This window comes from Tympanuchus pallidicinctus, unplaced genomic scaffold (assembly GCF_026119805.1).
Source record: "Tympanuchus pallidicinctus isolate F22 unplaced genomic scaffold, pur_lepc_1.0 scaffold5, whole genome shotgun sequence".
Classification (NCBI taxonomy): domain Eukaryota; kingdom Metazoa; phylum Chordata; class Aves; order Galliformes; family Phasianidae; genus Tympanuchus; species Tympanuchus pallidicinctus.
Window position 1 is genome coordinate 25,200,733 of NW_026294769.1, and position 23,325 is coordinate 25,224,057.

The 23,325-nt window shown below is 41.0% G+C and overlaps 3 protein-coding genes across 4 annotated transcripts in view; 2 read left to right on the forward strand and 1 right to left on the reverse strand.

The window, feature by feature from the left end:
- The window catches only part of PTPN2 (protein tyrosine phosphatase non-receptor type 2), a 33,943-nt gene extending 32,417 nt beyond the window's left edge, over positions 1-1,526 (forward strand). Inside the window, exon 10 of the mRNA XM_052704078.1 lies at positions 729-1,526. Within this exon, the coding sequence (XP_052560038.1) occupies positions 729-750 (22 nt within the window). The 3' untranslated portion in view covers positions 751-1,526. The remainder of the gene's footprint in view (positions 1-728) is intronic.
- A 2,804-nt stretch (positions 1,527-4,330) lies between these two features.
- On the reverse strand, positions 4,331-11,044 carry PSMG2 (proteasome assembly chaperone 2). Its single transcript, XM_052704082.1, has 7 exons — positions 10,913-11,044; positions 9,669-9,840; positions 8,810-8,868; positions 7,933-8,051; positions 6,678-6,851; positions 5,063-5,183; positions 4,331-4,700 (listed from the first exon to the last, which is right to left on the reverse strand). Exons 1-7 carry the CDS (start codon positions 10,967-10,969, stop codon positions 4,581-4,583), a joined length of 822 nt encoding a protein of 273 aa, XP_052560042.1. The 5' UTR covers positions 10,970-11,044; the 3' UTR covers positions 4,331-4,580.
- A 9-nt stretch (positions 11,045-11,053) lies between these two features.
- On the forward strand, positions 11,054-23,239 carry CEP76 (centrosomal protein 76). 2 transcript variants are annotated; one of them, XM_052704075.1, is made up of 12 exons: positions 11,054-11,168; positions 11,564-11,719; positions 12,369-12,450; positions 12,838-13,062; positions 13,721-13,906; positions 15,619-15,716; positions 16,731-16,859; positions 17,693-17,884; positions 20,008-20,174; positions 20,723-21,056; positions 22,214-22,431; positions 22,896-23,239. In XM_052704075.1, exons 1-12 carry the CDS (start codon positions 11,106-11,108, stop codon positions 23,032-23,034), a joined length of 1,989 nt encoding a protein of 662 aa, XP_052560035.1. In that variant the 5' UTR covers positions 11,054-11,105; the 3' UTR covers positions 23,035-23,239. The 2 variants fall into 2 exon arrangements, with proteins under 2 accessions (XP_052560035.1, XP_052560036.1); XM_052704076.1 differs by having other exon boundaries at positions 22,214-22,441; positions 22,896-22,992.
- Positions 23,240-23,325: the final 86 nt, after the last annotated feature.

The window sequence follows — 23,325 nt, forward strand, 5'->3', positions numbered from 1 at the left end:
AGTTGCCATAACACACAGTAGTCTTCCTGGGTTCTTTAACCCTGACACCCCCAAAGGTTTAGGTCAGTCTTTCATTTTTATGTATGAAAAATAAAAAGTGTTCAAAATTGCACTTCTGTCTGAGTCGTTATTTAAATTGGATAAGCACTCGGGATAACTTGTGGTATTCTGATTGAACAGAACCCTGCTGTGTGCATCAGCATAGTGCTTGCAGAACGTAGAAGCATTTTGCTTGCAGCACACTGGCTGTTTAGTACTGCGGGCTGTGTGTGTTCCTTGGAGCGTAGCCTTTGTTCCTAAGAGCAACACAACTCGTGTACTGAGGAAAGATGTTCCAGCAAGCAGACTTTGCCTAAGAACTTCTGTGCCTCTCTCTGTGCCGGGATTGGCCGTTAGAGCCACAGAGGTGGCGAGTCTGCTGAGCTGCAGCCTTCTGTAGTCCCACTCAGGTCAAAGAAGACTTCTAAGCCACCAAGTGCTGCAGTGCGTGTGCGGTGGCTCGCTGAGCTGGCCTGTACTTGGAGCTCTGCAGTGCCTTACGTGGTGATGTGGGAATAGCTTCCCAAGAGTGCTTGCTGCAGACAAACAGTGATCAGTAGTCACTTCAGTGCATGCGTGAGCAGCTGTTTGTGTTCTGTAGTGAGTTGCCAACCCGTTGTCTGTTCTGATTTCTCTGTCCTTGCACTGTGTACTGAATCGGTGACTTTCTTTTGCGTTGTATGTCGTAGGCCGAGACTGACTGACACCTAAGCCTCCAAGACTTGTGATATTCTGCAGCTATAAACTGCAAATTATTGACATGCAAAGCGAGACATGAACCCCTCTTCGGGAACAAAAGTGAGGTCTGTTAAGTACCCGGAGGACCTCAGTTATCTGTTTACAGCGTAAACTGCATCCAGGGGACGAAGAACACCACCAGCATGCTACTTTGCAAAACAAAATGACTTGCTGTCTTGTGTTTTTATAATGCCTGTATTAATGTAGAAAGATGTAAAAGAAATAAATTAGGAAATATTTTGTTTTGTACTGCCACTCTTATTGTATTTTTATACGATTTTGGCAGCATTAAATATTTTTTTAAATTGACAACGTGCTGTTGTGTGCAAATTATGCTAGGAAGCAACTGTTAAAAGCTTACTTGGAACTAGAAGAAATGTTTCACCTCGTGGTGTTTCCTGATACCCTGTCTTAACTGGAACATTGCTACATACTCTTGCTAGAATGGGCTTTATGCAAATACTTCAGTGAATGCTCAGTATTGTAGTCTCAGCTGGGAGTAACTCTTGCACATTTCTTTTGTAATACACCACTAAGAACGTTATTTCATTAACCTGCCCGGTTGATTTGGTAATCCTTATGTTTGCTACCAAATATACACAGAATGTTCTGAGTAACTTTGGGAATGTGTTCTGTTGTTCTGCCTTCAGGGAAGGGGGAGTCTCACTGCCCACCCCTTCCTGCAATGAACGGGCTGAGGGCCAGGTGCCCAGGTGGAACCTTTCATTAAAAGGTTTTGTATTGTGCCATCACTGTGTGTTATGTGTAGTATTTCACTTCACATCTCTGATTTATCACTACTCTGAGCAGCTGGAGTGAGAAGGGCTGAACTGGAACAGCCCGAAGCTTGTTTAATGGACTCAGCCCTGTGCCTTCTGCTATGGGAGCTATGCTCAATTCTGTGCTTGTGGGAGTTCTGGCAGTTTCAGATAAACCTTCATTCACTGAAAAGCTGTATTTTATGCACATCTAAACTACTGTGTGGTGGGAGGTTTCATGTGTGATTTGCACTTCAAGTACTTCTGCAACAGGATTTCTGCATAAACCCTTAAGTCCCTGAAAGCAGGGAGAAGAAAACTACTTGGAAGGCACAGGAATATGGGATAGCATTTCTGCTAGAATACACAGCCTGAAATCCTAACTTGGGTTTGAGGCTGACTGATGGAAGAGTTGTGTTTAAGTACAATGTGTAACTGAACAGGGGAGTACTTGAAGCAGTTATTTAAGTGAAGTGCTCAGCACCACCTTGAAATTGTCTCAGTCACAAGCACTGGGTTTGTCACAGTTAAGTTCAGCTTCATTTTGAAGTTGATGTGGCTGTGCCTACTTCTGGTGAAGGACAGAGGTCTGGCTGCTGCAAACCTCGTTGCTGCAGAATGCAGGAGTGGAGCCTGCTTGTAGCACTCTGCATCTTGGATACAGCTCTCAGCAGTTTGTGCCTTCTAACTTGAGATTTACATTTTCATTGTTTTCCTCCTCTCTGAACTGTGAGTTGTGTGATACGTTTGGTGATGGGCAGCACGTGCTGTATAATACAGCACATTGCTGTATTTCACCTGCTGCTAAATCGTGTCCAATATGCAATAACTTCACTTCGTGATGTGCCCTGAGCGTACTTTGGCCCTCGTCCCACGGTGACTCAATTCTCAAACTGCTCTTCAGGGCTTTAACAGCCGCTCTCTCAGCTGAGTGGGTCACAGGGCTGCCTCACCAAGCACAGGGAACTGAGAGCAGTTCCCAGACAGATGAGCTGTACTGTGACAGCGGCAGTGTGAAGACACAGGCTCAGGAAGTCCCAGCACGTGCCTCACTTCTCCGTGCAGGGCTCTCAAGTTCTGCTGTGAAACATGAAGGCAAAAAGAGGATGGGCTGCTTCTTGAGACAAAGGTGAAATGGATTTGCAGTTGGAGGCTTAAATCGGCTGCTGGACCCACGCTCAGCAAGCACACTGAGGCTTTTTAATTACCATTTCCCCTTGCTTAAAAGCAAAACAATTATGGCTTGGAATATGAGCTATCACAGCTGTTAACTGATGGACAGAGCTCTGCAGTACACCACCTGCTGAAATGCTGCATCCCAGGTACCACTCAGCATACATCATGCTGCATCTTGAGTACTGCAACTACTTGATACCATCATTTCCTGTTTGCTGAGCTTTCTGTAGATACCCAAGCACCACTTGCTTGTCACCTTAATTAGGCTTATCCTTTTAAAAACACAGAAGCTGACCTGAGTATTTCAAGGGTTGTTTTTAGCACTTTGTATGGTTTCCATCTACATAATAGATTCAGGGCCTCAAACAAAGCTGATGCCAGCCTCCAGCAGCTGCAGGGAGTCTCATGAGGGGCTGCTATCTGCACAGAGCAAGTTCCTCAAACACCAGAGCTTTCCACAGATGAACTCCCGGTGTGCAACACATGGACTGCCCCCTGGCTGGAGTGCTACGTGTCAGACAGAAGCCCAGGCTGTGGGGAGCAGAGACATTTCCAAAGTTTGCTGTAGTGTGGCTGAAGCTCACAGATGCTGGAATGATGGCACTTCAGAATTGGGCCAAAATGAAGTTGTTAATTTGATCCTACAGGAAAGAAGCAATTAAACAGATCCAACTAAATAAAGCTTATACAGTCCTCTTATCTAAAAAATAACAACTAAGGAAACCAGAAAATTCTGAAAGCTTGTGCTTGTTGTTCTTTTCCCATACCAGTATTTAACGATGGTTGGAAAAGTCTCATTAAGCATGTCCAGTGCATCTATACTCTGTACTCCCACAAGCTGTACTTATCACATGAGCATAAGAGCAGTAGGCAAAGAGCTCTCTGAGAGGTGCTGCTGCATATCCTGCAAGTTCAGCAGTAGAGTATTTAGGACATCAATCCTTTTCTAACTATGCAAGAGTTGAACAGTGTTTGCAGGTATGAAATATTTCTGTGATGAGTTCTATGTAAAGGCTGCAAAATGGTTTGTACTTCCATTCAGGTTTCTTGTAAAACAATGACAAGACCACGAGCCAAAAGATATAAAAGGATCAAAACCAAATATGTAGCTTAGTAATGCAACAAGTCCCACTGCAAACATGAAACAGTGAACAAAACTGGTATTTCAGACTACACCTATAACATACAGGCTCCAAACTGCTTGCTTTCAGGACAGCATTTTACTTTCTTTATATTTCAGGGCACTGTATATATTCTCAAAGCAGTCTAAGAAAGCTTGTCGACTTCACAACCTTTTGTTCTGCTGCTTCTGCAGTCCCTGGAAGAAGACTGGAAACTGTTATCAGGAACATCAGAAAACACAGCACATGCTACTCTGCCACTCGCAGCCTCCCCAGCTGAAGCTACTGAGGTAACATTGGGAAAAGAAGGCAGAGGATCACTGAGAGGATCTGAGCTATACTGACACCAGCAGGAAGGTTTTGGAAGAGAGATCCACAATTGCCTTAAAAGAGTGGGCCTTTATCTTTCTAGAAAATTTAAAAAACTGCACGTCAATCAAGTGCTAAGAGAGACACTGTGAGCTTTCCCACTGCAGTAATACTTTAACCAGACAAAAAGGGTTTTGAAAATATTTTATTTAAAAAGAAAAAAAAAATCTTCCATAAACAACCATGTCAAACCTATTTCTTTGTTCAACTTCTGAAAGTTCCTGTTATTTCGATAGTTAGCAGGGGTAAAAGAAGTTTTCCCTAAGAACGTATTTACATCACAAATCAGGCTGCTGTCACTTGGCAATTAGCACACATCATCTTTTCATGGGATGATGGACACCATACCGGTGTGACTTACAGAAGAAATCCAAACAGCTCAGAAGAGTGCAGGTGGAAGACCACTGCCAAAAAGCAGGCGCCAAGAACTTGGTATTTTCCATTGTGAAGAAGGATCTGGTATTTCCCTCTCTGGAGAAGCATCCGTGGAAGAATTTCTCTGCAACAAGGACAGAGCAACTCTTTGAAGTTTTAAAGAATAACGCGATTTAATGCAATTTTCTCTCTGGCATATGTGTTAAAATCATGGGCAGCCTTTCAAGGGTCAGTGTCATGGTGGACAGCTCTAGAGAAAAATACTGCAAGTTCTAAGCGGATGAAATCTTTACAGTTTCCACCACCTCTGTCCAAGGTTTGTTTTTTTGGGTGGGAAACTTCCCAGCACAATTTTAATCAAAACATATCTTACATTTGGCCTGCTCTTGGCGACCGCAGGCCAAAGTGAAGCCAGCCAACACAGCCAATACAGAAAATGAAAATAGCTGATAAAAATATGAAAGCTCTAAAACAAACAGCACTTACTCTGATTTCAATTAGCTGAAGCCATTCATTCAGATAGTTAACAAGCCCAAAGGCGTCAGGGATATTGTCCCCTTCTGAGCAGAATTTGAGAAGAACTGCCATGTGGATTCCTTTGGAACAACTGCAACAAAAACAGGCAGGCTTTTCTGTTTCTTTTACAAATCAAGAACAAATGTATTTGTGAGTTTAGCACAACAGGCTAGATGGTAGATAGTCTGCTTTAAAAGAAGTATTACACTAAAAAGGAAAATGCAGATTCCCATGTATTACACACACACACGATCCTTATATATAATACATATATATATATATATATATATATATACATACATACACACACACACGATACATTTTTTTTCTTTTTATTTTTCCTCCAGACTTGCTTGGTTACATTTCCACACCTAATGTTTGCTTTCTAAACCTTGAAATTATTCTTTCCTTTGCAAGGCAAGAATCCTATGTCACAGAGGGTAACTCGGGGCCTCCTCTACGTGCAGTCTGCAACCAGAGTGTTGGCACTTTTGCCCTAGCGGGGCATTTATACAGAGCCTTCAATACAACCACTTCTTATCCTTCCATGTATTTCAAACAGTGGTTTTGCAGGCTGTTACAATTTCCACTTCTGCCTCCTACCAATGAAGCAAACTTTCCAAGCCCTGTTTGCTATTGCAACGTTTGGGAAAAAGTCATTAAAACCCACAATCAGAGTTGACTTAAGCATATATTCTGCAAAAACATATGGTATGCTGAAGTTCACCCCTTCCTTTGTTAGACCAGGAACGCTACTTCTGGTAAATGGCTTTTACCATACTGTTGTGTTTGAAGGGTTTTTGGTGGGTTGTTTTTTGTGGGGGAAGTGATACCAACGAGGTGGTCACAAAACAGCGTCAATGTGTTTAAAATTCAGTCCCATGATGTATGTGCTACAACAACTTCAGTATTTTTTATCTGTAAAAGTTCAGTTTCCCTTAGCATTCTCGTGTTTTATTCATTCAGGCATGAAGTTTTTGCATGTTTTTGGTTTAGTTTACTTTGATTTCTGCAGTCCTGGGAGGTTTCAGCTTTTGCATTTATGCACTGTTTCCATAGCTGGAGTCAGCACAAAGGTAAGCTCTATATCAGGAACTCCTGCTGCTGGAGACAGCAGTTTGGGTGAGTGACAAAAGCAATAGTTAAGGAAAAAAAAAACACAAACCACACACACGCAAAAAAACAAAAACCCAAAAGCTGATTTTCCACCTGGCACTTACAAAACAAATCCCTTTCGCAGAACTAACGTGTTTAGTGCAGAGATTGAGCTCTGCTAGCTAAAGTTTACCACCTGACAAGCTTTTGCCACAGTTCCTAATGTGCACACCTTTTAACAACAATAAAGATCTATAAGAACTAATCCATAATAATTTTACTCATGCATTAGAGTTGCAGAATGGCTTGGGCTGGAAGGGACTCAAGGATCATCAAGTTCCAACCTCCCTGCCGCACACAGGGCCACCAACCTCCATAGCTGGTACGAGATCAGGTTGCTCAGGGCTCCATCCAACCTGGCCTTGGACACCTCCAGCTGCCCTGACAGGAAACCTGATATCCTTTATGCCTTTATCTCCATGCAACTCACCTCTCAGTAAACAGCAATTTTGTGATGCCACCTCCAGGAATATGTAGCACTTTTTCTGTATCACTTATTCCAGGGTAAGCTGCTACTTTTTCCATTTCTTTCCATTTCAGTTCCTGCATATGGCCTTCAATCGCTTTCTCAAGAGCTGGTGTAAGTAAGTAGCGCAGCGGTGTCCTAGGAACAAATCAAGAATGTATTCAGTCTGGCAATAAAAGCACTGAAGTTATTACTTGTGACAGAAGGAAGCTGCAAGCATTGAGGACCTCCAGCCTGCAACAAAGAACTGCAATATTCCCTTCCTCTCCAAGCTGAAGTTTACGAGTGTGCAGTGACTTCAGGACAATATACACAATTTTCTGCCACAAATACAACTAAGGTATCCTTTTTAGATGCTTTTGTGACTGGCAAATACAAGCTACATAACCACATCAGTAGGAGAACTTTTGCTGCTAAAATAATTTATATATGTAAAAGGTGACTTTTCTTCCTTCAGATGGGAATAGATTCAGTTAAAGTTAAGGTAAGTAAGGACTTCACTGTTACACAGTATTTATAATAGGCTCACGCTACAGCAACCCCCAGACTTCAACAAGCTGTTTTCTGCATGTGTTATTCTCTGTCTTTAGTGACTCTGGTGTCAGAGCTGTGGCGCTCATGTTCCCCTTCACAAAAACAGGACAAATGGGTACAACTTGTGACTCAGAATGTGCAAAATGATTATCACTCCTTCCCACTCCTCTCCATCTTAGCTGGCCGTTCTTTAGACAGAATGCAAACAGTACTGGGAACTCCATCTGGGAAGCACATAGACCTAAGCCTCCTTTAAGGCTCCACACCTGGATACAGCCTGGAAATCTTGTCACACACTGAAAATCCTCACCATTCAGAATAATCAGTGAAAGGTTAGGAGACTAACTAATATTCTACTAAATCTTAGATGTCTAATCAGTGACCTCAAGCAGCTGGTAGTCCTTGACATTGATTGCAACAGGAAGAAATAAAGAAGTTAAAACTGAGACTGACAGTGCAGGCCAAGCACGATGTCCTTACAGCACAGTCTTTGCTCTGGACTTTCAACAGGAGTAAGTTCAGAGACTAGCGCTGTGTAACATGAAACATTTCATACGTTATTAAAACAAGTTGTCCTATCTACACAGCAAAGCACAATAATGAAAAGTACTACAGAAAGAGGGAAAAAAGTCAGACTGCCAAAGAGATCATAAACATTAAACAGATCTTTTAAGGACAAACATACCCGAGGAGCTGTTCGTCATCGCGCTGGTATGCGTGGCTGCTGGACAGAAGAATGACTCTGGCACATTTGCTGCTTTCCACCCAAGAAAGCAGTGTTTGACAGAATGGCCTGTACTTGTTCTTTATGCAAAGACAGAGGAAAATGAAATAAAAATGTTTTGTGTTGATAAAAAAAACACCAAAAGAGATGTCATATTTAATGCTCGTCTTTGTATAGATTTTTCTTCACATCCCTTAAGCTCACGGGTTCACATTTACTTTCAAAAAGCAGAAGACTGGCAATTTATCTGATTAAAGCTACACACACAATGATTACATTTAGTAAGAGCACACGAATAACAACATAAGTGCCATAAGGACCAGAGGAAAAAGTTTCAGAACAAGAGGGGACTATGTTTAGATCACATCATATTCTTCTATATTTTGCAATGGCAAAAATTAAGCCATTACAAGATACATACAGAAAGGCAAGAACTGTATGAAGAAAAGAAAAATGGACAAAACTCAGAACATTCTGTATTTTGTTTGAGACTATTAATAACTAAGGACATGTTAACAATAAGATCTAACAATACAGCTGAGTTGTTATGGGGTTTGGAAAAACAAAACTAAACCTTAGCTCCCAGAGTGTACAGAAATCAGCTTTGAGACAAAACTGTATCCATCACAGAAAGTGTTACAGCACTAAGTAGAAAAATGTTTTGCTAGATTTTGGTCTGTGTTAAGAAAACGTTTTCTAGCCTGGCAGATTACTTCTAGTTGTGCTTCTTTGGTTTGCTTGAGTCATTTTGTAAAATTGACCCAGGATGCCTGAAGCATCTGCCCACAGAACTGCACTACTGACAAATGAGCTCAGAAGAATCAATGGATGCACGTACCTTTATAAAAGGTGATCTGATCTGCAGAACTACAAGTTTCTTTGAAGGCAATGAATACACTACAAGGAGAAATAATGAAGCTTTTTAACAAAAAAAAAAATCTGGGCTTAGAAGTATACAGACTTATCTGCTTTACAAACCTGAGGATAACCTTTCAGTTATCAAATCCAATTACTGGAAAACCCAATTGCTGTTAAAAATAAACACCTATTTTTGTGCAATGTCTTCACTGGACTTAATTTCACTTGTCACAGATTCAAAAGATTGAATGAAACAGAACATAAGAAGATCTGTCTCTTATGATGATTCAGGAGATTCTTTTGTGCAGCTTTACAAAAACTCTGGCAGATTATTTTGAAATTTCTATGATTTAACAGCAAAAAAAAAGGAAGAAAAAAGAAAGGAAAGAAATGCCATGCCTGAGATGGGGCAAACCCAGTGAATTTAAGGGGGAGAAATAGCACAAAGGGAAAAAGACAAACATAGGCGAGAATGGAGAAATCCCTTTCCACACCAGAATGCAGCTTGCATTCCTGCACCTGAACTATGTGCACACTTCATGTTGCTTAGGATTAAAATTGTTGTGAGTTTTGGCTGCCCCATAACATGGTAGTGAGTCAGCATTTTTTACTGGTTCCATATGTCAAACTGGTTATCAAAAATAAAGTAAGGTCTAAGAGTTTCCTCTGCAAGTGTAAACACATTCTTATTCCTAAGACAGAAACTTACTATTGAAGCTGTTATTATGGACTTTAGTTTAAACAAGTTCCCATAAGCAGAATGTAACAACAAAAAAAGTAAAAGCGACCTTGTTTGCACTGCACGCATCCTGCAAACACCATAAACATTCAGTACACACCTTCAGCATTTATGCTCAGCTCCATAGAGTTCTCTTTTGTTGTTGCATAAGGATTATTCCCCGCCATCGGCACCAGGCAGTCGGTGTAGAAGTAGCCCACTTTAGGCATGCAAAGTGTGGAGATCACTAGATCTACTGCCAGCTGGCCAACGTTTCCCACTGACACTGCTGGCTGAAGTGACAGACATCAATGAATTACAGTGTGTTTTACAGACAAAACGCTCTCCAAACAGTGAAGGTTCAAGATATTTCATTTCTGACTCAACGTGATTTCTTTGACAGCTCATTTTCAGGCAAAGATGGCTATCCCTGAGGTTGGTCATCCAAAATCACACTGGCCACTTCTGTAAATAACCCTGTCTCTCACTGTAAACTTGAACAAGGGTTTTGAAACTTGTCTTCTTCCAACCCCCTTTTTTGGGGGGGGGTGGGGACGCAGGGAGACGGGAATGCAGAATTGATAAGTCACTCTGAAACAAACGCAGAGATCGGCAGACCTCAAGTGACACCTAATGGTAACGTTGATATTACACATTCAACTACAAGTCTCAGCTTGAGCCGTAAGCATGAATGAGGTGTTCTTCACTGCCCTGGTTTCAGCTGAGATGGAGTTAAGTCCCTAATAGTCGGTGTAGCACTGCGTTTTGTCTTTCACATGAGAACAGCGCTGATACCACGCTGCTGTTGTGGCTGCTACAGAGCAGCACTCACAAAGCCGAGGCCATTTCGGCTCCTTGCGTCGCCCTGCCAGCATGGGGCTGGGGGTCCAAGGAGCTGTGAGGGCAGAACCAGGGCAGCAGAGCCACAGTGGCCCAGGGGACGTCCCACGCCATGTGCTGAGGTGCTCGGCAACACAACTGGGGTGGGGGGGGTTGGCTGGGGGCTGGGTCAGATTGTGGTGAGCAATCGCAGCGTGCTTCACTTCCGTATGTTCCTCTCTCGTCATTATTTTCCCTTTCCTGCCCTGTCATCAAACTATCAGCCCACACGTTTTACCTTTCTTCTCCCTCACCCCCTGGAGGTGTACGTGAGCCCGGGGCTGTGCGGTGCTGCGCTGCCCGCAGGGACAGGACAAGGAAAATGGCTTTAAACTGAAAGAGGGAGGACTGCCCAGGGAGCTGCGGGTGCCCCATCCCTGGAAGCGTTCAGAAAGACCGGAGGCGCTCAGACCGGAGGCGCTCAGACCGCAGCCCCCCGACCTCCACCCCCCCAGCACCACGGGGCAGACCCCGGCAACCACTCACCATGAGCAGCGTGAAGCCCTCGAAATCGGGGCCGCCGCCATCGCAAGACACGAACATGCCGGCAAGGCCGCACTCGCAGACGGACGCCGTAAGGCACGGCTCCGCACGGTTCCGCCCGCTTCCCGCCCCGCCCTCCTCGCGTCGCGGCCGTTGGGGCGGAGCTCCGCGCGCGGCCCCGCTGCCGCCCGCCGCCATGGCGCTGCCGCCCGGGAAGGGTTCGGAGCTGAAGCGGCTCATCCAGCAGCAGCTGCAAAAGGTGAGCTGTCCCGGCCGGCATTTTGCCTCCTTGTTAGTGTGGCGCTGAGAGGGGGAGGGAGCGGGCATTGCCTACTGCTGTGCCTTAGAGAACTAAGGAGCTGTCATTCGAAGTTTGTATTTCTTTGTCTCGCTCGGAAGTCAAACGGAAGCGCGTGCATTTGCAGGTGTTTGTGAGGAAGGGGTTTAATGCGTTCAGGTTCATCGTGCTCATAACGCTTTTAATTGGTAGAGCTGCGTTGGGGAGGCGGTGTGACTTCCTGGGCTGGTTCTTAGTTGATCCAAGGATTCGTGGGCACTATGTGCAGAAAGTACTGGCAGACCTACGGAATGCTTCCTTAGTGGCAACTGCTGTCAGGAGCTTCTATGTGTGGCATGTAAGGAGTTCTCTTTCAGATGGATGTCCATGGCAGGATCCGAGAAGTTCTGGCGGAGACGGTACGTGAGGAGCTGGCACCTGAGCATCAGCAGCTATCCATGGAAGATATGATAAAAGCCTTGAGACAACGAGGAATCATCGATGACGTTATGAAAGAACTTAAATTTGTCAATGTGAGAACTTTTCCAAGAGTGAAGATACTTTGCTTATTCCTCGTCCTGATGTGGTGTCTTGTCCAAGCTCTAACACGCTAAAAGCATAGAATCACAGAATGGCTTACATTGAAGGGGACCAACTCTGTGCCATGGGCAGGGCTGCCCCCCAGCAGCTCAGCTGCTCAGGGCCCCATCCAATCTGGCCTTGAGCCCCTGCAGGGATGGGGCACCGCAGCTTCTCTGGGCAGCTGTGCCAGCGCCTCACCTCTCTCTGAAAAAATTCTTCTTTCTGTCTCATCTAAATCCATCATGTTTTAGTTCAGAGCCATTGCCCCTTGTCCTAGCTCTACGCTCCCTGACAAAGTGTACTTCTCCCATTCTCTTGTAGACCTCCTTTATGTAAAGGAAGGTACTATTTCTAGTGGTTCAAAAAGGCTTTAGCAACTTGTGTTGTTTTAGGACCAAACTGTGTATGCTATATTTGGTGTAGTGGTAACGCTACGCTGTCAGTGTTTACTCAGTTTTTGTTAAGTATCACGTATTAGCAGCAGGTATACAAGAGGAATAACATTTAATTGGAAAGAAGAATGCTTTAAATTTTATAAGACTATGAGAGGAGTGCTGTTGCCTCACTTAACACCTTAAAAATTCTTTATTGTGATTCCAGGATGTGAATGGAAAGGAGAGGACTTCTTCTCCAAAACCATCGACACATTTTGTTGATAGAGAACCACCGGTTTTGAAAAAAAGTATGTTGCTTGTTTGTTTTTATATTTCTGGATTGTAGTTTCAATAGAAATGTCAAATGTAGGATTATTGAGTTTGAGATTAATAATCCAATATGAACTGGATTCATTTAAAGCCTCCAAAGGGAAGAAAAAGATGTCTACCCTGCTAATCTAAAGGATGTAAGTCTGTGTGACTGATCCAAATTCAAGCTTTATGTGATATTAATGTTTCATTTGTTTTACGTTAAGACAGCTTCTGTATATTTTAAAATCACTTTCTCCTAGGGATATATTTTCAAAACCTTTATTATATCTTTTTATTTCTGTTCTCCTGTTAGTCAGCTGATGTTTAACATGCTTCCTGGGATCTGTTTGTAGTCTCTTCATTTTTGTTGCTACGCTTTACAGCTAACATTGACCCAACACGAAGGTATCTTTACCTTCAGGTTCTGGGTGGAAAAGCTTTTCTGGAACATCTTCAGGAACCAGATCCTCTGCCTGGCCAAATCTGTTCTACTTTTACTCTGTGTCTACATTTCCGAAATCAGCGTTTCCATTCTAAACCTGTTCCCTGTGCTTGTGAGCCAGATTTCCATGATGGTTTTTTACTTGAAGTTCACAAGGAAAGCCTAGGTAAGGAACATCATGATTTTAAAGCTGATGCTATGTTGTTTCTTTTGTTTTGTTTCATGGGATTTATTTTTGACTTGATAGTTATTCCAAAATAGATCTGACATTATTTAGCATGTTTCTTTCCTATTTATTACTATATTTTTGTAGGGAAATTGATGACTGTATTAGGTTTCACTTCTAGATCCTTCTCTGCTCTTACCTAGTCTTTTCCACTCTGAAGTAACTGGCATAGTTCTGGGCACCTGGCTCTGGGTGTCCCTTCTCGAGCAGGGGGTTGGGCCAGCTGACCTCCAGAGGTCCCTTCCAACCTTGAAGGTTTTTGTGAAGGTAGATAGGAATTTGCTACCATGCAAAGAAGGAAAAACTTTACTTTGAGCTCAGTTTGCTATGAGCTGGCAGATACCTGTGGAATAGTCAATCATTGAACACCTGTATTACCTTTCTGCTGTTGGTGGCTGGGAAATGTGGTGGCAGATGAATGTTACAGGAAGAATTCTGGAATCAATACTGGTGTACAGTAAATAGACCTGAAGCATTCCATGTTTTCAAGAGAATATATGCAGTTATTTTTATGTTGTCATACTTTAAAAATAGTGTTATTTTCAGGAGGACTTGGGATGCTAAACTTGGCTGTTTAATGTTGGTTTAATTATGGCAGGTGATGGTAGTAAAATGGTGGATGCAACCACTATGTTATCTGTATGTGATCCCGTGCATATGGTTCTGATCAGAACTGACACGTATGGTGAGACAGCGCTGGTAGCGTCCTATTTCTTGGAGTGGCGATCTGTCTTAGCTGCAGAGAACGGCATCACAAATGTTGCTGTTGAACTCCTGGGTGTAGGTAAGAATAATTAATAAGCGTTTAATGATGAATTAAAATATTGTGTACTAAGTTTGCTTATAAGCTTAGAGTAATATTTATGATTTGGTTTGATTTCAGTTCAACTCATGAATTACCTTAAGGTATCCTTAAGAGGAGTTTATGTAAGAGAGTGAGAGTGTGGTCCGATTTTTGTCTTATCAAATTGTTAAGAATATGTGTCCAGATCATGTGCAATAATGCTCCCTGTATCTGGGAGTCTCTGTTAACTCCAGCATGTGGGTAGACTGTCAAAACAAACATAAATCAACACATGCATCTCCAGGAAAAATAGCATGTCAATGCTCTCAAGTGTAAAATCTAGCTTGTGCTCTGTAGCAGTTGTTGGAGAAAGTGATCTCTGCTGTGCTGCCATGCATTCCAGTAACTGGAAGCATGTTTTCTTATAGAAGGGTTGAGTGACTTTGTTTAGGTGCTGAACTGTTGATACACCTCTGTATTTTGCTGTGTCATTTGTCACCGCCACCCTTTTCAACTGTTCCATCGTAAGTATTTGGGATAATACGACTTTAAGTCTAGATCTAGCACTATCATGGCGTATCTTGAGTTCTTACCCCAGTGTTCTGTCAAATCATAGTTGAATCATTTGAGCGTGCATTGTCACAGTCTCTACCTGCTAGATATGCTAGCAGGCCCTTGCTGATTCCAACTCTATCTTCAAAATATTTTTAAGATCAAATGTACTATTTAAATTGTTATTCATTTCCATCATTATTGCATGCTTTTCTTTTTCAGTGAACGTGAATGTAGTTTTGTGAATGTTTATTTACTACTATGTTGGCATCATTTTATTCTAACAGTGCTGATTGTTGGCAAAACTTTACAAAGCAATATGACTTTGTACAGACTCTTAGGTACAGAGGTGTTTATTTGTAATAACTTGTTTAATGCTTACATGGGTGATGGGAGGAGTTCTAATCTAATGTTCTAATTTATTTATTGTTAACTTTTTTTTCTAGAGTAATAAAGTATAAATTTAGATATTCAGGTGCTTTTTCTCCTTTTCTAAATTCTAGCCACTGTACAAAATTCATCAAGAACATGAAAAAGCATGCTGCTGTCTCAAATAAACAAGCTACTATGTGGTGTTTCTGCTCGGATTGTTTATCACTCCGTATCACTGTTGTAATTTATTCTTGCTGTTTGTGGAGTTCAAAATGGCTGAGCATTATGCAACAACATTAGATAACTTAAAAAAAAAAAAATATATATATATATATATATATGTATAAAATGATTGTATGGCATCTCAGGTCTTCTTAATAAGCTGTGTTGGGTAAAATGAGTTCCACTCTGCTCTGACGACATTAATTTGAGCAGTGAGTTGTACAGTCAGTAAGAATGGACACTTTCACACTGTGGCTCTTCTAATCTATTTGTAGGTGCCTATTCTAGCATGTATAGAACAGCATTAATCTTGTACTGATATTGCCTGGAAAGAGACTTTAGAGCTCAGATCCAGTTACCAGCTTCTTTAGCCAGGTTATCTTTTCACTCATTCTTGAGTTGAAAATTTAAGTGAAGATCTTTACGTTGTACATACTTAGAGAAGCTTAGGTTTTGGGTTTTTTTTTTGTCATTGTATGATTAAAACTACTATTTGTTCCTTCCCTGCTGGAGTTCTGAGTAAAATGAATTTGAAAAGACTTACAGGAATGTATTTTTGTTCAAAGGTACAGAATCTAAGGTTTCTGTTGGTGTTTTGAACATCAGACTTGAAATGTATCCACCGCTTAGTAAGACACTGTCTCCAGAAATAACAAACACTCAGGTAAGTCATGTTCTGGGGGTGAGGGGTGACCTATTCTTTTATCAGCAGGGGGAATGCTCACTATGCAATTACTTATGTAGATGTAAGGAGCTGTGGGTTTTTGAATGCGTTTTTTTCCCCACTCGGTTTAAATGCAGTTATCTTGTTTTTAACTACTTTGTTTACGTTGATTATTACTTCACTTGGAATTTTACTATGTTTATTTTTATTGATTACCTATATCAAAATTTTAAGAGGTGCAATAAGTAAGGTACTATCTGAAGGATGCTAAGTGTATTGTATATATTTCCTTGCTCTCTTTTCCCACTTGAAAGAATAATTTCAGTGGTCAGCTATTCTGCTTGAAAAGCCAGTAAGTGGTGGCCCAAAGGTGCTTGCAGATATTATTCCATGCTTTGCAAGCTGAGTAATCCTTCTGTAGAGACATACATCACTGAAGATGAACAGTACTTCAGTCAAGCTTGATATGTGAGCCTACAAACAAGAAATGTAAATTGAGCTTTACGTTCATTAGCTTTTCATTTGAAAATACTTTTCTTTAGCATTGGTTGCATGCTGTTATATTAAACTTCATTTTACATATGCAACAATCATGTGCTACTGTGTATGTATGGGAACTGCTGAGTCATGGCCTGAACCTCTGATTGATCACCTGAGCTGAGCAGTGAGTCAGCCATGGGAGCACAGGTGAGGGCAATTCAGCTGTGCTGCTGGAAGGGGTGGAACCTGGCTGCACCTCTCCTAGACCCATTTAAGAGCTGACTGCCAGGGGGGAAGGATCTCTTCTGGAGATCTGCTCTGCTGGAGTTTTGTAAGTGAGCCCAGGATAGGGGTAAGCTTTCTATCTATTCTCTCTTTGTTATCGTAATCTGCTTTGCCAAACTCTCTTGTTTATTTTGTAATTATAATATCTTAATATTCATTGATTATACACATGTATATTGATTACTTTTTTTTGTTCTTGTTTGGAATTAGTATATATGTGAATAGGTGTGTTTATTTTTTTACCTGTAGTTCACTTTGGAACGTCAGAAGATAGCAGAAAAAGAACGTTTATTTCTTGTGTATGCTAAACAGTGGTGGAGAGAATACCTGCAGATTAGGCCTACACACAACTCAAGGCTGGTAAAGATTTTTGCACAGGTTTGTACATTTTACAGATCCACTAATCTGTTTTTTAAGATTTTTTTAAAATGTTAAATACATTTTTGAAGTTTGCTTATGTAGATTCTGTATAGGTTTATGATGTGGTTACATTCCAGTCAGGGCTACATGTGATGTAGCATGCTGAAAATCAAGTTTTCAAGAGTTGAACTATGCATACTGGAGCTGAAGAGCATGATTCATGAAGAAGGGCTGCTCTAAGCACCCCTGGCATAGGACGTAGCAAAGCCATTTTAGTCTTTTCCTTGAATAACTCTGAATGGCAAATTCTTAAGTGATCTATATAAACTATTGCAAACAAGTTTTATAGAATAATAAATAGCTGAGTTACTGGATGTATCGGAGCAGATCCATACAATATTTGAGCACTCTCTGGTCAAGAAAGTAATCTGGCTGGTGAATGTTGCGTGGTAGCTACAGACATGAACTAATAATTAGCTAGTAATTTACTGTGCATCAGTTGTTCCTTGGTGACTGCCCCTCACTAGTAGGAATGGTAAGGTATTTTGTGTTTATCATGATAATATATGAATTTAACTTGTAGAGTAGCAATTTTCCTGGCACAGATGATGAAATAACTTCCAGAAGCAATCCACACCTACTGTTTGTCTTCAGGGAAGTAAGGTCTTCTGGCTGCACCAGCTGTGTTCAGGAGTAGCGTTATCTTCCACGTAAGGGTGTGGAGGGTTCATCTTGCTGCTGAACACACCTGGCACAGCCAGAATGAAGGCTTCACCAAAGTCTAACAGTAGCTGTGGATTGCTCCAGGAAGTTTGAACAGTACTATTTTTTTTTTTCCCCTCCATGTTCAGGATGAAAATGGAGTAAACCGTCCAGTATGTTCATATATCAGACCACTTCGAGCGGGCCGGTTGCTGGACACACCTAGACAGGCAGCACGATTTGTCAGTGTCCTGGGTTATGAAAGAGCTCCTGTCATTGGAGGAGGTGGTGGCAAACAAGAACAGTGGTGCACACTTCTTGCGTTCATATGTAGAAACAAGGTATGTAAAAACAGTCTTTGCATGACACCTTTATAATTGGCATGAAGTTAGTAATTTAAAACAGGTTGCAAAAGGTGGACTAAATGCATTTCAGAGAACGCTTAGATGCAAATAGCTTTTTTAAGATCTTTCAAAATAGAGATGGATGTTAAATATTAGACAAGAGGGCTTTTGGATATTGTGTTGAGGGGCATGGTTTAGTGAGAGCTATAGGTGGATGGTTGGACTTGGATGATCTTGTAGGTCTTCTCCAGCCTTGGTGATTCTGTGGAGCCAGCTTTCTTTAGTGCTGTTATTGGAATCCACTTTTCAATGCATCCGTTGGACAATGAAGTTGCTTCACTTGCTTCTCTAAGATTGTATGTGGCTGTTCAGTGAATCGGTGCTTAATTCTGTACTGGTTGAGGAAGAGCTTTTTTGGAAAAAATGATTTTGTAGATGGTGCTAAAATATATTGCATTCAGTTTATGCAAGATAGGGTTTTTCACAGAAAGTTTCCACTTAGTCCAAGGTTTGTATCATATGACTATGATAAGTGAAACAAATCAGGCTCATTCTGGATTAGTATTTTCATGTTGAGTTCATTAAAGTAATACTGATCCCTTTAAATGCTTCTTTGGAGTAATTGGTGCTTTTTATCATCACTGAGATAATCAAAATCCAAGTAATGTGTTTATAATTGAAAGTGGAGGTGCACATGCAAGCAGAGCAGGGCAAGGAGTTTGTTTACTACTTTCCCTCAGCACACACATGTTCAGCAACCTCCAGGAAAGCTGGTCTCATCGTGTGTAATGGTTTCTTAAGGAAAAAAAAAAGCCATCACCACAAACATTCTCTTTTCCTCTTTCTTCACCCCAGCTTTTATTGCTGAACACTGTGCCATGTGGCATGGGACATCCCTTTGGAGGCAGTCTGGGTCAGCTGTCCTGTTTCTGTCAGCTCCTTGTGCCCCAGAGCTCCTTGCTGGCAAGGCAGTGTGAAAAGCTGATATATCCTTGACTCTGTGTAAACACTGCTCTGCAATACCTAAACTTGTTGAAATGTACTTACTTTGATACTTCCTTTGTAGATTATATTAGAAGATTATGCTATTTATCTAATGAATGTTGTGATTTGTATTAGGGAGGCTTTGTTGCACGTGGAATTTTTTCTTTTACAGCTAACATTTTGTAAGGAATGTAAGAGGAAAAATTAGACATCATCAATTTATTGCTACTAATCTCCTAATGTGAGGAAAACTTCAGTCTCGTTGACAGGAAATGCAGTCAGACATGGCTTTCAGCTGTTTAATAGCTTAGTAACGAAATTCTTGAGAGATCCTGTTTTATGTTTGTAGTGGAAATGCTAAGTCATGGCCTGGACCAGTGATTGAACACCAGGTGGGAAGTCATGGCCAACCCAGGGGAGCTCAGGTGCATGCAGTGCCCCTGAGTGACTGGAAGGGAAGGAGCCAGGGTCATTCCCAGACCTCATTTAAGGGTTGGCAGTGGAGGTGAGGGTATCTCTTGCTGGAGATCCCTTCCTTTCTGATGCCTTTCCAAAGGTAAGCAGCTGCTCTTTCTGCATCTGTGGCTGCTGCTTTTGGGCTCGTTCTCATTTGCTGTAGACAGAGGCTTTGCTACTCTGCTATTATCATGCCATTATAGCATTACAGTATTTTTCTGAACATTGACAGTACATTTAAGGTAGTAAAATTACGGAAGTTCTGTATTTCATTTAGTGGCCAAGTTTCCTAACTTAGAATATCTGACACTACCTCAGGTATCTGACTGGCATACCCTTGTCTACCCTGACTGGCATTAGTTTAGTCTTCCTAGATGGATAGGTCCTGGTTTGGGCTTGCTTTTTGTAGTATGTGCATAGATCTTATTTTTCTGCTGTACTCTTTTTACAGTGTTGAAAGTTGTAGAGGCCTGATATTCTTTGATATAGTGCATATAAAAAATGGACTCCAAGATTCTTAAGTTCGTAAACCTTAAAATCCTGACTTCTGATGTATGCTTTAGGTAAACAAGAGGGAAACATGACTTGCTAGACAATAACTGGAGAAATACTACTTTTTTTTCCTAATGTTTTTAGCTATGCCTGATAGTTAAATGAACTTACAGACACTTACTATCTAGGGTGACTGTGAAGATCATGCTAACCTTCTGTGCAGTCTTCTTCTTGGCTATGGATTGGAAGCCTTTGTGTGTGTAGGAACAAAAGCAAAAGGAGTCCCCCACACGTGGGTAATGACTTGTGGAACCGATGGAACGATTACTTTTTGGGAAAGCTTAACAGGACATAGGTGAGTAAAAAGAAAATAAGAAAACTAAACAATGCGGTTTGAGATTTGTATAGTTCTTCTGGTGTGGTTTTTATTTCTGTGTGTTTGTGTGTTCCTGTTGGTTTTGTGTTGTTACTGTGTGATAGTTATCTCCCTGTCCTCTCATCTATTAAGTATCTAGGAGGCTTTTGTCTGTGAATCTTTGCTCCGTGTACTTCTGCTGCTTGGAGAATAACTGGTTGAGTGTGAGTGAACTAGTTCATAATATACTTTTCTGTGGTTTTAAGCCATATAGGAACTTTTTTGCTGTTGAGCATCTGCTCAATTAATTAGTTTACTTTTCTAGATTTAAAGAAGAAAAGTGATTGGTTGTGTGCTGCGCCTCCAAAATGCGTATAATTACTTTCCTGTAAATCAAGAATGCTATCTTGGTGGGGGTGGGGGGAGGATGATAACAACAAATCTGGGTTATGTTTTTAAAAGGGGAAATGACTTCTGTCCTATTAAATATTTTTAGCCTGACTTAAAATACAGAGATTATTAATAAAAATTTGGATGTTTTTAATCAGGTACATTCACAGACCTGTCAGCCCTGATGACCCTCCAATAGTTGAACAGCCCAAGCCATTGTATCCTTATCGCACGATAGGTTGTGTCTTCAATCATCAGAAGTTCTATGGAAACTGTCAGCCCTCTGATGCAGTGGAGGTCTGTGTGTTTGACTTACATGATGAGTCTAAATGGAAGCCCATGAGCGCAGAAGCAATAAAATCAGTTTGTTCTCCTGGAACCGCATCTTCAGTTCCCCCTTTTCCTCCTTTGTGTGCTTCTGCGATAGATGCAGCTGTGACGAGCAACGATTTAGAATTGCAACTGAGAATACTTGTCTCTGAACACAGGAAGGTAATCTTTAGAAACTGTCATTGTGCCTTTGTTACCTGAACAGATCACGTTTTTACTGTGTACTTGTTTTGAACAGCTGCTTGTAATGAAAATACTTAGATCTTTGCAATGTGTTCTCTATCAACTTTTGCAGAAATGTGGTGTGTTCAAAATTGAAGCAACTGAAAAAATTGATGACTGTACAGAGCTAGTTTAGCTGTCACACTTAGTATTTGCAGTAGCAGTTCTGCAGTCTCATGGTCTTATTCCTCCCACCCTGCCATTGGCTCTGTTTTGAGAAGCATGATTTTTAGCTTACAGGCATCTACAGGCTATTTATATGTGCTCTATGAAAGAACTAAGAAGGTAAAGTCTGTTTGTTAGTGAGCTGAGTGTATCCATCACAATCTTATTTCTCATTAGAAGCAGGATTTCAGCTGTTACAGTTATACTCTGAATGCTTTAGAAAATCAGCAGGTATTTCTGGAAGTTAGTTTCTTCCTTAGTCAGGATTTCTCTCCTCTCTCCCTCTCTCTCACTCTTACTCCCTCACAACCTTACAACCACCTCGCTCCCCACCCACCCCTCCCTTACTATCTTTTTTTTAATCGTTCTCTTACTACCTAAAGCTCAAGCTTAGTGTGGCAAATAATTCTCAGAGTATGAATCTCATCAACTATGGAAGTGGTAGATTTTTCTACTTGCTTGCACTTGTGGAATGGTAGAAGGAAAGCACGTGTGTGCGCGTGCATTCATTCTTTTGGGAATTCTTCCATTGTTTTTTTGAAGTGAACTTCCAAGAGACATTAGAAAAACATGAAGTGAATCTTTGTTGATCCTTTCTGTATTTCTGCTGTTTCTTTATGAGCTAGCACTGTGATCTTACACTTCTTTCAAATATATTGTAGCCAAAACATCCAGTTTCAGCTCTGCTAGTCTTGTTTTAATCTAGTCTGACTTAATTTCTTGGTAAATGTTTGGTATTTTGTTTTTAGTGTTCGATTCTTGATCCTTCTGGTTTGGTATGTGTATCTCACTGCTTCACAGATTCACTTCCATGAATTGCAAGTCAAAGATTGTTCATAGATTTATCTGAATCTATACAGTATCCAAACTTAATCATATTCTCGTATTTTTTTCTCTGCATGGTTGTCATCGTGCTGTAATTTGCTTCACAGGATCTTGGCCTTTCTACTGTTTGGGATGACCATCTATCCTATCTACTGTCACCGGCATTAGCAGCCTATGAGCTTGAACGTGCAACAGGTATTTCTGCAGGAAACGAGGAGTTTCAGGATGCTGTAAGAAGAGCAGTACCTGATGGTCACACATTTAAAGGTTTTCCAATCCATTTTGTATACAGAAATGCCAGGAGAGCATTTGCCACATGTCTTCGGTAAGACTGAGTATGTACAAATACCAAGTAGTAATGCTTAAATATGAATTGTGGCTTTTTTTGGTAGTGAAGTATTAAAGAAAACCAATTTCCTCAAGGTTAGAACTGATAGGAGTGTGTGGCATACCTAGTGAATAGGTCACAGTGTACAGCTTTTGTGTTGAGTTGGGCAAGTTCAGTGGTGATAGACTTCTAATGGATTAAATTAAAATATGAGGGAAAATTCAGGGAAAATATTTTTTCCCTGAAATACAGTTATCTTAATTTTTTTGCCGTTGTTAAAAGTAGCCAATGTAATCTTGTTCTTCTCAACACAACAGCCATTCCACTACAAAACAGTATTTCTTATTTGGTTTAGCCTTATTTGGATGCTCCTAGATAGTTGTCAAGCAAGTTTCAAATAACTGTGTAACTGAAAATTTAAAGAACAGCTTGGTGATATTTGTTCTTGTTTTCTGTCACAGGTCTCCTTTTTGTGAAGAAATAATCTGTTGTAGGGGTGACCAGGTGCGACTTGCTGTTCGTGTACGTGTGTTTGCTTACCCTGAATCTGCATGTGCTGTTTGGATCATGTTTGCTTGTAAATATCGCTCTGTCCTCTGAAAAGCAAAATAATTCATACCTCTCTAGATGTGCAAAATAAGGTACTTGCATATGAAATTATGCAGCTGAACAAATATTGTACTTTATATAATGCCACTGATTTTGAATATGGCGGTGTGTTTGTAGCAAAATGAATTGTGTACACAGTAATGATTATATTTATATGAAGAACTTCTATTTTAATAAAAGCTACTTTTAATACTTACAGGAATGTTGGTCAAGTTATTAAAGTGCATATGAACAATATTGGTTTCTCTTTCACAGTTCTGAATTAATGTGAGAACTAATTTA